This window comes from Gallinula chloropus, assembly GCF_964237585.1.
Source record: "Gallinula chloropus genome assembly, chromosome: 4".
NCBI lineage: Eukaryota > Metazoa > Chordata > Aves > Gruiformes > Rallidae > Gallinula > Gallinula chloropus.
The window spans coordinates 50,821,721-50,836,471 of NC_140088.1; the positions used below are offsets into that span (position 1 = coordinate 50,821,721).

At 46.0% G+C, this 14,751-nt stretch overlaps 2 protein-coding genes across 3 annotated transcripts in view; one reads left to right on the forward strand and one right to left on the reverse strand.

Moving 5' to 3' along the window:
• Positions 1-156: 156 nt before the first annotated feature.
• NUDT6 (nudix hydrolase 6) lies at positions 157-13,719 on the reverse strand (the record flags this gene model as incomplete). 2 transcript variants are annotated; one of them, XM_084263784.1, is made up of 5 exons in its annotated part: positions 157-767; positions 4,112-4,166; positions 6,987-7,042; positions 12,864-13,061; positions 13,554-13,719. In XM_084263784.1, the coding sequence occupies 5 exons, from the start codon at positions 13,717-13,719 to the stop codon at positions 379-381; spliced, it is 864 nt and encodes a 287-aa protein (XP_084119910.1). In that variant the 3' UTR covers positions 157-378. The 2 variants fall into 2 exon arrangements, with proteins under 2 accessions (XP_084119910.1, XP_084119911.1); XM_084263785.1 differs by having other exon boundaries at positions 12,864-13,067; positions 13,560-13,609.
• AFG2A (AFG2 AAA ATPase homolog A) overlaps positions 13,703-14,751 on the forward strand; it is a 205,677-nt gene continuing 204,628 nt past the window's right edge. The window contains 3 exon segments of the mRNA XM_084263783.1: positions 13,703-13,819; positions 13,822-13,960; positions 14,457-14,581. Of these exon segments, the coding sequence (XP_084119909.1) occupies positions 13,718-13,819; positions 13,822-13,960; positions 14,457-14,581 (366 nt within the window). The 5' untranslated portion in view covers positions 13,703-13,717.

Sequence of the window (14,751 nt, forward strand, 5' to 3'; positions counted from 1 at the left end):
TTAACTACTTTTGCAGATGCCAGATTAAACCATGAATGTTTTATGCTGTCTTTACATTGCTCTTTAAACCTATTGTGCCAGTGGGCGTGGAGGTAACCTGACACAGAAAATGTATCTTCAGGATTAATAACAGTCCTGTTTTCTGCTAGATATCGTTGTAGCGCTATTTTATTTACCTTATGTTTGCTTCACAGAGTAAAGGAAAACAAATCAATGCACAATTATAGCAATATTTTCCTTTAAAAATAATTTATAGCTTATTAGAGCATAATTACTTTCTAATAATTACCTAAAGAGAAGTCCATGGATAATATTAATATGATTATGAAGATAATAGTTCTAGATGATTACTCTAATGAAATGTGAAAAGTGTTGCTCTCATGTAATGTTTCTGTAGGACTCGGGCAGCTCCCTGTGGTAGAGTTTGTAGAACAGGCCTGTGTAGACAGCTGGGAACTCCCTCATGGTTATGTCGATCTTCCCAAAGCCTTCCCGGTATCCATACAGTAGCAGTTTAGCTACGCTGCTGGTGATGGGAGTAGCGTGTGTGGTCCTAGCAAGCTCGTCCAGGTCCATCCACTCACACCTCAGGCACTCCTGCTGGCAGAAGCTGATGTCAAAGGAGGAGGGCTCCAGGCGACAGATGATGTACATATCCGACTTCCCAAAGGCTCCGGGGTGTTTGTGTTGCTGCCTTATGCTTAGGATGGACTTGAACTCTGACTTAATGCCAGTCTCTTCAAAAACCTCTCGAACTGCTGTGTCTCCTGGGTGAAAAGAGCAATCTTTACAATACATAAAAGAATAGCTTAACATTCTCTATGCTTTTTGATCATCGAAAATTTCTGACTCAGAGCATGTTCTCTGTTCTGCTCTGTAAACTTTTCAGAGTGCAAGCCTGTTTGTTTCAACACAAGGATAAGCTAATTTTTGAGTCCCTGAACAAAGCTAATTGTGATGTGCCTTTCTTGTGTAGAAACTACAAAATGACAAGGTAAGAAACTTGGTAATACTGCACAGGGTGTGGCTTTGAAACGGATGTTCTGATAGTCAATGGCTCCACTGAGCTCTGAATCCAAGAAAGCATCACACCCTCGTCAGTCCCTCCACTTCATCCCCGTCTCTCCTTGCCTCTACCCAGGTTCAGACCCTGTGCAGCTGAACACCTGTACCTATGTCAGGTTGCTTGATCTAATCAAGCTCCACGGAGTAACAACGTGGCTGAACTGCTGTGTGCAGCAGGTGGAAGCTGGCACTAACCCTTTTCACAAGGTATCTTGTGTGTCTAGTAAGATCTGAAGTATGCCTGAATCCCAGTCTAGCACGCAGCCGGTTCTTGCCGGAAACATCCTGCACCCCACGCTATATGTCTACATGTTTTGTACATCAACCACACCATCAACCAACTAATTCGATGTTTAGTGTTAACATTCCTCCTTAGAGAAGCAGCTCTAATTTCAAGGGTCTAGAGGGTCTGTGTGCTGCAGCTGCAGCCAGAGCATCAGCCATCTATCCAGTCCTCTTCTCTTGATTTCCAATACTTTTCGTACTTTCCCCAAATTTTGCAGTTTTGTTGTAGTAAAGTCAAATCCTGCTTGCCTGGGGTAACTACTGGTAGGTAATGTGTAAGCTCATAGTTGTGCCTTGTTTGAGTGGTAAATGTGTAGCTGTTTTGCAGCATTACCTGCTTTATTTCATTTTCAGTAAGAGATGAGTGTGGTGACTTCCAAAAGGAACGTGTTTTAGGAGACCTTGTAGAGATCTGCCTTCCTACAGAAGCGTGTGTCTGGATGTGCCAGACATGAACAAAGAGACATCTTAGGACATGCAGTGGCTGGCAGTGTATAACCGTAACTCTTTATCCAGCAGAGCTGCACAGCTGTATGTTAATGGCCCTGACTGCACATACTTCTGCCTCAGCCCAAGTTCCATCTTGCAGTGGAACAAGCTGTAAGAGACCCATTATTACATGGTGCCTGCAGAACATCCATGCTTGTGGCTTTACTACAGCATTAAGTAGTGAAAAGGCTACTGCACAGGGGGAAGAACTGCACGGGGAAGAGACTTATTTACCTTTACTGACCCCAGGGGTGACTGCATGTCATGTTGCCCAGAGAGGCCTCTGCGGTCCTCTGGTTTGATACAGTGTCTGCTGGGCAGGCAGTTTTGTTGTTGGGCAAGGGGCTGTACTGCACAGAGGTGGCTGAGGCAGGCTACAGTAAGGAGTATTAAATAATTAGGGATTTAGTTGAAGCTTTGAGCTTTGCTTTTAGATGCGCCTTGTCCTGTTTCCCTTTTATTTAAACGTGTGTATATATATAAATATATAATGACATTTAAAATAGAAGAAACACTAGAGTCTGAGTTTCAGAAACACTAAAATTCAAAAATGAGTGCACTGTGCTTACCCTGCATTATGAAATGATTCAAGTCACTTTGTACGATTAAAGGAGGCAGCCATATATTTTATCACTTCATATAATCATGGATCTTCAAGCATTGTAACTGCAGTTTGTAACTGTAATTTGAAACTTAGTCCCTTGAATGACTGTGAGTTTATAAAGTTTGATGTAGGATTAAAAAAGAAAAATTAAGCTCTATTATATTATTGCTTCACTAATTTATATCTTGTAATATGAAGATGTGATGCAGAGAATCATCACTTTTATTGTTATATACATTAGTAGTGGTAGGAGGGGAGCTGTAAGAGAGTTGTTCCCTCCCAGGTGTTGACCACTGGCTCACTTGGTGTTCCTCACGGGAAGCTGCTGCCAGTGCCTGTCACTCTTTCGGTACAAAACTCCCTCTGGAGTTCAGTACTTTTCCAGTACAAAGTTAGGTCACTTTTTTAGTACAAAACTCCCTCCCCCAGAAGTGTGTGGGAGCTTGGCTAGACAGCAGACACGGCCTTTCAGAGCCTTGTGCTCTTGACAAGTACGGATCCCTTTCACTACATGAGATGTATTTGCATTGTCAAGCAAATAATTTTGATTTCTAGCATCGTGTTTGACATAGAGAGTTCAATGCAGCTGATGGAAAGTGCAACTCGGCCATGTCCTGCCAACAAGAACCTTTCTCTGTGTGTGGAAATGAACTGGAATAGAGCCCTCGCACGTTGTTGTAGGAAGACTGCTAAAAACAGCAGGTATTTCTAAGGTGTGAAATAGTCAGGAAACCTGGGCTTGCTTTTTGCCAGAGATGCTGCATTGCTCTGGGCAGTATTTTTGAGTTCTGCACTTTAGAGTTATTGGAAGGGCACACTCACATCTGAATGCTGATGTGGGGCTAAATTAATGTGAGGAAATGTAACTTTGGAAAGCAAGACCTAACTAACAGCCACAGTGAAACTTTGGAACTCAACAGCCCTTGGACCGTAATTTTCAGGGGCGAGATAAGAGGAGGAAAAGCACAATTTTCGCTCTCTTCATTAGCTCCCTTGTTCATTCAGCCCAGAACACCATGGCAGCAGTGTTCATCGCCCCCTGCACTACGCTGGGTGGAAGCAATAGGTTTCCTCCCATCACTGTTGTGTTTTAATAAAGGAATGCCTTGCGTCTCTGGCTGGATGCAGGTGCGTGCCCACAAGACTTGGGTGCTGTACTTAATGCTGCTGGTCCTGGGCCGAAGAGCTCTTAATCTAAACAAACGAAATGAACAAGGGTGGAAGGAAGTGTGTGAGTGTGTGTTTCTGGTTTGCACATAAAAATGGAGAGGTGGAAATTTTTGCTCAGTAGATCTCACTGCCCTGTATTCTGGTGAGAGCTGAGGGCTAGCATTTTGGTTTTACTGGGGTTACGTGCCGACCACCTTAATTCTCTGTACTTCTGGCTCACTACAGCGTGTCTAACGAGCCTACAGAAATAAGCTGGCTTCAAGTGCTCCGTCAAAGGGAATTGTGAAAAAGGGTAAATCTTACAAATACAAAGCTGCTCTGCCCTGAAGGTAATGTTATCCTGTTATCAGGGATGTCATGGGATCACGTCACTTCATCTCTCCATCATGAATTCAAAGAAGCGATTAGTCATAGGAGTGATGAGGGTCACAATGTGTTTCAGTACTGTTAATGTCTTTGTAATTCTGTTGATGGCTGACCTGTTACCCTAGGACTTACCGATATCTTCTCCTGGATTAGACAGACCTCCTGGAAATTTCCATGCATTTAGAGTCTGTACTGGAGGAAAAAAATCCATTAATGAAGTATGCAGCCTGTTCTGCGCTCCAATACAGAGACAACTAACACGTGATTTTTTTCTTCTGAAGTTGCAGTATTGTAATTACACTCACACATCAGCAAGGCTATAGAAGTAGGAACTTCTTTGTTCTTGCTAATGTGATGATCAGAGATACCTACAGTCTGTATGAAATATTGGAACAAAACAGCTACTGATCCAAAAAAAACTGTCTAACGGTCATTAGACAACATGATGCTGCTAGATAACTAGATAGAGTAGTTGAATATTATTAAAGCTGCTATAGACTATATAATCTTATATTTCATCACTAATGTATTCCAATTCCATGGTTTTGGCTTTTTAAAAATGTATATATATTTAATCTTACATACAGTTATTACAATTGTAGTACTGTTCTATACTGCACTGGCTTTAAGATGACTTCGTGTGTCTGTAATAACCATGTAGTGTAACTTGTTTGTTTTCATGGAATACAAAACCCGGGGCGTTGTGTGAGATTTATATATAGAAGCATTTATTGACTTGTAATAAAGTTCAGTACTTGGAACATGAAGTGCAGACTCGGTGCTATTGATATTGGTGAGGGAGTCCCACCCAGTTCTTACGCCCCTTGCATATGCATTAAGATGTGTAGGCTTTACATCTATGTACTGTTCTTTTCTTTTCCTTTATGGAGGAGGAAGTTAACTTTCAACTAGAAATTAACACAGTAAAAGGTACACTCAGGGAGGGGGGAAGAGGTAACTTTTCTTGTACATGCAGCAGAGGGAGGGAAGTTTTGTGCTTTCCAGTGATTTGAAACCCCACTGACTACACTGGAAAATGTTTTTTTTTTTTTCCTGGGTACTACTGAAAGGGCTTGGATGGGAATTTAAAGTAATAGATTAAAAATAGCGCGGATGGAAAATACATACATTTGCTGGCTTTCAGACTTGCTTTCAGTTCCTGGAAATCTTTCTTTGTGTGCTGTGGAATAGGCTTCATGATAAAACCCAAGCAGCTACTAAAATTCCACTAGCTTTTATTTTTTTATTTCTTAATCTTTCAGAACATAATTTATACAATCAAGTTACCATTTCAGGGAAAAACGTGTTCATACTCTTAATTTTATCCACTCGGCAAGAGAGCTGTGCAGAGAGGAAGCAGCATTAATAGGTTTTTCCTAGGTGTCAGCTTCATTCAGGAAAGGTGAGCTGATGTACCCATCCCACCTTTCAGCATTGAGCAGAGGGTGCCAGGCTGGTCTGCTTGTGTTCTGGGGCCGGAGTAAGGTCTGGAGAGTATGGGACTGGACCAAGGGCCTCAATAGAGCATCTGAAGTCTCACTGTAAAACTGGGTAGAGATATCTGTGCTTAAAACAGCTGTGAGTGAGCCTTAACGAAACCACAGTGTGAAGAAGTTAAACTTCAGGCCTCCTGGGCTCTTAGGAAACTTTCCTTCTAAATATGCAGAATGTGCCATTTCTGTTTTCACTCTGAGAGCTGCTTAAGATACTCGCTTAAAAGGTAAGTGGCAGTTTTGTCATCTCTGTGTGCATGAAAAAAGAAAAGCAAAGGTAACATTTCTGAACTTTACAGTGTGCTGTTATGTTCATGGGGGCTCCCTGGAACTGGAACTGCCCTTGGAGCCTATAGCTTGCATGCTTTTGTCAGTTAATTACCAAATGTAAGCCAGACTGTCGGTCCTGCTGTAGAGAAGTCCTTGGGATTTTACTTCATGGCAAGTAAAACTATAAAATGAATAGTTTGCCGGAAACAAGAAAAGGGTGTTTCTCTTCCTGGGAATTCTTGCGTTACAAATTGAACATGTTGCATGATGGAACCTGTCCAAGAAAGCACCCTTTCACCCAATGCCTGAACGCTGGTGGTGAAGTGATGGGTTTGGTCCTGAGGACAGATCTCCCAAGTGGCTGGTTCACAAAAGAGAAGCACGTAGCCAGTAAGATTCTGGCCCATATAAATGGAAATGATGCATCCAGGCACACAGGCTGCGTATGCAAGTTCTGACTGTGCCCATGTTACAGGTGGTGTTTAATCTCAATGGACTAGAGATGCTTTTATTTAATTTGCAAATGAAAGGGTAATTGAAACGCGGTGTGTTTCAAACAGAACTGCACAGGCAGCTGGTAATGAGCTAGTTCTACACGTGCTGTATCAACACCTCGGCTAGCCTGGCAGAGGCTGGAAACCCTGACTGGTGATGGGTGTTTGGTTACCTCATGCCACATCACACGCCCCACCATCACCCCACCAACACGCTCTGGTTTGGCATTCTCAGTAGTGAGGCCAAGCACTTCACTCTGCGAGCAATTACTGCTCTTTACACCTGCAGTACAACGGTGGTCTCGGGGTCACGGCTGACCACGTTAGTGCTTACTTAAAGCCACAGATATGCCTGGAATTTTCAAAACCAAACCGAGTCAGAATCCCTCTCCTGAAATCTGCTCTGAGCCACGTGGGTGTGGCTGACAGACCTCTGTCTGCAAGGATCCAAACGCAAGATGCCGATTCTTGGGTCAGTTGCAGCAGAAAACAGCAAATCAGAAGAAGGAAGGATACTTAACTGTGCTGATTCAATCACCAGTTATAATTAACATCAAAGCCATCGATTTTCAAAGTCTTTCTTTTGCCCTGAAACGCGACACAACAGTCTCTTGATAGACGTGTTCCAAGACACACACAAGTTAGTGCCGTTTTTGGACCAGAATGAACAGGAAAAGACCTTTATCTGATACTACAGTGTAGCCCTATCTAAATGAACTTCTCTATTTAATAATGCTGTAACAAACTTACCCTATTTCTGTCTTGTACAACCAACACCTTTCCAGTGCTTTCATCTAGAACAGCGCCTAGCAGTGAGAGAATAGCAAAACAGATTGTTAGGCACCTATGTCCAATCTTCACCGTAATTTAAGAGTTCTGATAAAACATGACAAACCCCTGATGGCCCTCAGCTTGCAGTTAGCAGGATCTGTCTGGATGAATTACAGAAAAGTGGTTTGTTGGCAGAAAACCGATACACAATAAAATAGGAAAAAAAAGGTTAAGTTTCCTATATAAAAAGTCAAAGCTAGCAGTACCAAGATAAATACTGCTCACAGTTAAACTCCAGGAATAAAAAGAATAATTTGCTTGTTTTAATATTATCAGAAATGAGGAATGCAAGATCAAGATATCCTCCAAATAATCTAGCAAATCTGCTTGGTGCAGCAGAGACATGCCTGTAATCTTGCTCAAGTAACAGGAATTTTTCCAGTGCCTCTGGCTGAGTAGTCACCGTGGGCAGGAACCCTTCTCCAGTGAAATTCATGACAAAAATCCTGCTTGAGCATTTCCTGATTAAACAACACACAACGTTTGGTACCCGATGTGCTGACACTACTGATGATGTTCAGCCAGCTGACCATCAACTCAGTACTGTACTACACAGCTAACAACTCATGATAGGAGCTGTGTGGTAACCCCAGACAATTTCTTAATCAAAAGGCATTGCTTCCAAGCGGAGAAGTGAGACTTTCACTTGATTCATACACCCCGATTTATTTAAGTTCAGCTTTTCCTTGTGTCTTCGTGCTCAGCCCATGACTTTCCCCCACAGATTACAAGTTTTCCTGCTTGTTAAAACCAAAGTGCTTTCATGTTTAATCATCATGTCATGCCTTCAAAAACGGCTTGTCTTTACAACATGTATTTTTCTCAGATTTCCAAGCACGCTGTGGTAGGCAGAATGAGCACAGTGGTGCAGGCTCTTTTCCACATCACTCATGGATGGGTTTCAAATTAGTAGGTAATGGTAAAAAAACCCTGTTTGTATCATTTTACCGCAGTAGGAAGAGTATATGGACAGATCTGTGATGACATACGCATTTAAAATGCTACAGGAAGTATTTCCACAGAAAGGAATTATTAAGGAATGACTGTCCAGTTCAAAACAGCCTGTTTTTTAATAATACATGGCAGACTTCTGTGTAGGAGGGCTACTTAAAAGATAAGTTACCAGTCTTCCTTCAAGATATGTCAAAGGACGTGCTTTAAGAGGGTAGTCATGTATCTGCCTCCCCAGGGCTTGTGACTGTATGATTTCATTCCTCCTGTAAATATTTAGCAGTGTCCAGGTTCATGTACTGTGCTCATTAAAAGAGTGACCAAGAGGAAATTGGGAGCAACTTTGATGCAAGCTGTGAGTGTAGGGGTTATTTTCTAGAAAAGACATTCTCCAGCCAAATAGTTTGCTGAGACCAAGGAGGACTGCTGAAGATAGGAAACTGCAGTTTGAATCAAACAGAACGTTCTCTCTCTCCTCTTTTCCCCAGAAATCAACGCCTGTGAATGTATCTTTTGCCAGTGACGTTCTCTGTGAGATGTCCAGAGAATCACACAATCACAGAATCGTAGGGGTTGGAAGGGACCTCCAGAGATCATCAGGTCCAACCCCCCTGCCAAAGCAGGGTCCCTAGGACAGGTCACACAGGGAAGCATCCAGACAGGGCTTGAATATCTCCAGAGAAGGAGACTCCACACTCCCCTGGGCAGCCTGTCCCAGGGCTCTGTCACCCTCACTGGAAAAAAGTTCTTCCGCATATTGGTGCGGAACTTCCTGTGCTCCAACTTGAGGCCATTGCCCCTTGTCCTGTCCCCACAGACCACTGAGAAGAGGCTGGCCATTTCCCCCTGTCCCCCACACTTCAGATATTTATAAACATTGATCAGATCCCCTCTCAGTCTTCTTTTCTCAAGGCTGAACAGCTCCAGGTCACTCAGCCTTTCCTCGTAGGAGAGGTGCTCCAGTCCCGCTCTGCTAGCTGATACCTAAATCTAAAGCAAGAAGAGTAACACCAAGGGGAGTGCTGTCTGGTCTCATTCTCCCAGGTGCAGCTGGAGAGTCCCTCTGCTGAGGCTCGCATGGCCACACCTGGTTAGCATCGGTGAGGTCAGAGCTTGGCTGCAGGCTTCCAACTGCGGTTTTAAAGATTCTCCTTCCTGCTATAAATGTGGTACCCAGAGCTTTAAATCATCCAATGCCAGGATGACTTCCTGGAAAAGTTTGCACTTGTAACCTACCCAAGTAGCTGCTATTACAACACTGTTGTTTTGAATGTTCTCTTTTGGGAAACAGGTATGAAAACTGTATGAAAAGAAAATATCCCGTAACTCCAGACAATGAGTAATAGAGGGGAAAAATATCTTCATTCTACCTGTTTTATGTATGACTGATGAAAAGGTGTTCAGGGTTGAAAAGCATTTGTCACCCATGTAATGAGCACACACAACCACTTGCATCATAAACATCATCAGACAGGAATAGGCATTACTTTGTCAAGTAACTTGGGAGCTGCATCTCCCTGTGCAATCTGACATGTATGTAGCTGCTCACTTCACACATGTCCGTAAGCAACACCGCTGACCCTGGCTGATGCATGTGCATGAGAGCGTGGAGACCCTTCTCCCTCCTTGATAACTTTGTTTCAACTATCGGATTAAGGAAGGTAGCAATGAAAATAACAGCTGTCTCGTGAGGCTTCTACTATGCATGAAGGAGACGAGAATGACTTTTACTTTTCTTCCTCAACTTGTCTTCCTATGCCATTGTCATGCAGTGCATTTACAAGCATGTCACTTTTGTGGCTGGCAGACCGCTTCCCCCAGGAGGTGGAGAACTTTGGAAATGCTTTTCACAAACATCTTAATCCCTTCATGCACCAGAAGTCTTTCTGCACCTTTACATATTTGGAAAATCCTGCCGCCTACAAGCGGATGCAGTAAGTTAGCTGGAAGATGCATCACATATTCCACTATTTCTAAACAATAACGGCCAAGCCCAATGAGTAACGTTTGTTACTCTCTGCTTGGCGACTCTGATCTAGTCTGGCAAAACATGACCTGACCTTGCTTATTCACACCTTGGTCATCACTTGGCGGGATGGTGCCAAGGCACCGGCCCTGGCTGCGCAGCGTTCACGGGGTGAGAAACTCCAGGCAGGAAGAAAACCAGCTGCTGGACTACTTGGCAAGGCAGGCTAGCAAACCACTTGCAACATCTCTGCTTTTTATCTTCAGGCTGCTCGAGGGACTGAGCTGCCCTGTGCTGAACTGACTGGCCACAGCTCTGAGATGAAGACTCTGGCCGGCAGACTCGCTTCTCTGTACTGCGGACACTGTCTAAAATGCAGCGCTTTGTGCAGGGAATAAAAGTGCCTGGGGCTTGGCACATACATGGGATAGAACTTCAGGTATTTCATTAATTTAATCTTTCAACAAAGGCAACTCAAAGTAGAACAAAGCCCTTCACTACTCAAAGTCTCCCTCCTGAAGTAGGACAATGCAATAAACATATGCCAGGTGGTATCCATGCTGCTTGGTGTATTCTTGGAGCGTGCACCCCATCCACTGAGTGTGAGTGGAACAGAAGGAAAAAACAAATTAGTGTTGCGGTCATTATTCCACATACAGAATTCTGTTTACCTGCACAACTGCCTTGAGACTCTACCTCTTTTAAAGAAACTCCCAACAGCGAACAAAACTGTACAGGTTTGAAGGGTGGCAGCAAAGAGTACATACACACCGTGCAGTTTTTTAAATCTGCGCAATAAAGGATGGAATCCCTATACCTGCATTTAGGAAACTTTCTTTCCTTAGAGTTTTTTCTTACTTGTGGAGTGCAGAGTGTTCATCTCAAAGTACAACAGCTAATTATGCCCTGAGAGCACATTTGGTTTTGTATTTGCAGATGTTTATTTGAGAGCTTTTCAAAGTTAGGGTTTTTCTCATCTTAAAACCTCCCTGAGAACCGTCAGGGTCACAACACATCCATCACACGTTTTTCTTTTAAATAGCACTTTCAGCTATGCAAACCCCACTGCAGGAAACCCCCTTCCAGTTAGTCACACTTCCTCAGGCCCGCGAGTTGTAACAGTAAGGAGCAACGCGGCGCTTTTTCTAGAAGGCATTATCTTACCCGAGTCTAATGCCACATATTTCAGCGGTGAGGTTTTCATACCTCAGGGAAACATGCTCTAACATGTCCATTGACAAAAATTCAAGCCCGTCTTCAGCTTCTACGCTGCCCTCTGCTGACTTTGTAACAGAAAACCACCAAGAGCAGTAGCGGTGTACCAGAACCCAAGGAGTTTTCCAAATCTTACCTTCACCTGACCTGCCGCTACAGAGAGTATTACAGCTCCTGGGAGTCTTTCCTAACTGCGTCTTTCTAATTGCTCTTTATGGGCCTTAACACAACTTGGCAAAGACTGGACACGTCCCTGTAAGCCAAGGACAAACTAGTCAGGCTTGCAATGGAAGAGGTTTGCTGTCTCTGCTGTAATGCTGAGTGTTAGGTATGCAAGGGGTATGGGTATTGAACCAGACAGGAGATTCCTGAGTGATGGGACAGGTAATTGCGTATCTGTGGAAGACTGCTGAGACAGGTGGGGCAAAAACATTCAGATTGGTGAAGCTGAGTTTGAGCATTCATCAGTTCCTTGTACTGCACTGTATTTAAGAAAGAAAAAGATAAAAAAAAAGGGCAGGGAAGAAAAAAAAAGGGAAGGGAAAAGAAAAAAAGAAAAAAAAAAGAGGAACAACATCTTGACTACTTCCTTGGGAATGTCCTCAGTTTTTAGAAGCAAACACTTTCCAACTGTGAGAGATCTAGATGGGTAAGAGTATGGCATCCCTGTGTTTGTAAAATAGATTTGTGCTGTGGACTTCTAGACACAGTTTAGAGCAGCTTTTGGTCTGTTGTAATTAGGCTAATAGCTGTGCTAGCTCCTGAACAATCTGTTTGGTCAAGTTTTCCCCATTTACAGACCTTAACCTGAACACTGTGTAGGCAAATGCATATATGAAACACCTACAGTAAAGATGGGGAACAAAGCATCCTGGTTCTGGCCAGGCCAGAGTTGCCCCCCACACACCCCTCACCAGCAGCCAGCACAGGTGAGCTGAGTTAGCCCAAGCTGTTTCCACACCACCTGACATCACTCCCCCATAAAAGGGGCTGGTCAGGGAAGGGTGCTCCTGAGTGAATTCAGAGCTGTGGTGTTGGTGCAGTCCTTGTATTGTGTGGTACTCTTATTGTTCTCCTTTCATGGTGATTTTTGCCAGCAAACTGTCCTTATCCCAACCTGGGGAGGCTCCACCTTTTTCTCCTCTGCCAGTGAGTGTGCAGCATGTGGTGCTAAGCTGCTGTTTGGGGATGAACCACCGCACAGAGAAATGATTAATTTTTTTCTAAAATGCTCATAGTTACCTTTTTACTTTTAAAAAACTGCTCAAACCCTGGAATCCTATCTCTCTCAACTGCAAGGTGAAAGCCAAGATATGTTTCTCAAAATTGTGCTTAAAAACATTTGTGAGGTAAAGTTTAAAGCTTCAGGACCTCATTTTTCTCGCCCTGGGCTGTTGGTGGTTTTTTGAAAAAAAAGTTTTGAGTTCTGAGAAACCTCTTTATCAAAGAATCATAGATTTATTGGCCTGTTCTTAGCAATATGCGTGGTTGTACAGATCTAGTCATGAAAGACACATTTCATTTTGTAAAGTTACCCACAAAGTAAGCAGCTGGTTCAGGTGCTGGTTTCAATGTTTTCTCTACACACCCAATTCCCTACAGAACCAGGTCCTAAGGGCTGGTTCAAAAATCTTTTTGTGAGTCCAACAGCCTTGGTAACTAACCTGCAACTCCCAGCTGGTGGGTGGCATACCCTGGCAGCCTGCTGGGCCCTTCTCCCAGCCACAGTGTCAAGGTGGATGAGCCCTGCTCAGCATGGTGGAAAACAAAACCTTGCGAAGCAGCCGCTGCTGCAAACTGGCTCTGGAAGATGGGGACATGCAGCCAGACAGCGACACGGCCTTCATCCCGCCAGCGGGCCACTGCGCCTGCAAGAGACAGCGAGGGGAGGAGGGTAAAGGCCACTGCTGCCCCTTAGAGAGCCCCTTGCCCCTTCTGCTTTTAAGCCTTCTCACACAGATGCCAGCTAGGATTAACGTGTGGAAATCTGTATTTTTACCTCGTGTACCACGGGGTTAAACTGCCATGGGCGTGAGAAACGTGGTGGGAGGTGCTGAGGTGCTGCCAGCCCGGCATTTTGTGTGGTACCGTTTGGTGTTCGCACATAAACCGTTGGCTTTTAGGCCTGGACCCGCCATGAGGCACTGGGAAAGCCAATCTCTGCTCCCCTTTGCTGCACCGCACGGACCCGGCTGTGCGTGTGAGGGGCGACGGCTGCCTCCCGCCCAGCGCGGCTGAGGGAGCTGCCTCACGGGCCGAGCGCCATAAGGAGACCCGTCACGGCCCGCCCGTCCGCCTGCCCTGCTGCCCCGGCAGTCCCGTTCCTCCCCCCCGCCCTCGGCTCGCCGCCTGACACTTGCCCCGTAGCCACCGCCCGAAGGCCGCCCGCTCCATGCGGAGTGGGCGGCGGAGCTCGGCCAGGTCCACGCTGACCCCCCCGAATTTGTCCGGTCGCGCCCGCAGCCCGGCCAGGGCCCCCCAGCCCCGCGCCCGCAGCAACGCACAGCACAGCCGGACCATGGCGCTGCGCGGAGCGGAGCCGAGCCGGGCCGGGCGGGAAACGGCCCTCCCCGGGGTGGTGCCGGCCTCTGCTCCCGGAAGCGCTCGGCGGCAGCCGGCTAAGGCAGCATGTCCGCCTCCTCCAGAAGGAAGAGTAAAGGGCGAACAGTCCCGGGCGGCGGTAGCTCCCCGCGGACTGCCCCTCCCGGGGCCACCGAGGGCGGGCCGCCGGCGCTGGGAGTCACCGATGCCCTGGAGTCAGGTACGAGGGTGCGAGTGGCGGGGGTGGGCTGGTGCGTGCTCCAGCCCGGCGTGCTGAGACGGCTCGTTTAAAAATGAGTTCCCGCGAAGCCGGGCTCCCGCTCCCCGCGGCCGCTGGAGCTCCCCCGTCCCCTTGCCAGGGCGCGTACCGAGGGGCTTTCTTAGGGCTGAGGACCCGTGAAGTCTGCGCGTTCCTCACGGCGTCGAAGAATAACGACCGCCGTAGGTGGGTGCCGCGGGTACCTGAGACGAATTGGAAAAACCCAGCGAGCAACAGCACGTATCCATGTGCGTTCCCTGCCCCGCCAGGAACGCTGTCCCGTTACAGCGCGGTTTCCCCTCAGGAAGGTCCCTGGGCTACCCTCACGGATGGGTGCTGCCTCTCTGAGGGACTGGTAGGGTTTTATTAGGTGTACTGGTTGGGGAGGGGGAGAAATACCGGGTTAGTCTGACAGGTAGGAAAAAACGATGTCTGTTTTTTCTCTTGAAAACGTTAGGAGATGATAAAGTTCCAAAAATGTTGCGAAGAGCCCTCGCCCAGCTGTCGCTGAGCAGCATGAAGTCTCTGAACGCCTGCATAGGTCGTCCGGTCTTGCTAACCTCCGCTGGTGGGCGACAGGAGGTGAGACAAGTGCTTTCCTTGTGTTTCCAGGGTGTTCTGGTTGTACTCGAGTGCTGGGTTCAGATTTGGGCCCCTCACTACAAGAAGGACATGGAGGTTCTGGAGTGTGTACAGAGAAGGGCAACCAGGCTGGTGAAGGGGCTGGAGAGCAAACCTTAGGAGGCTGAGGG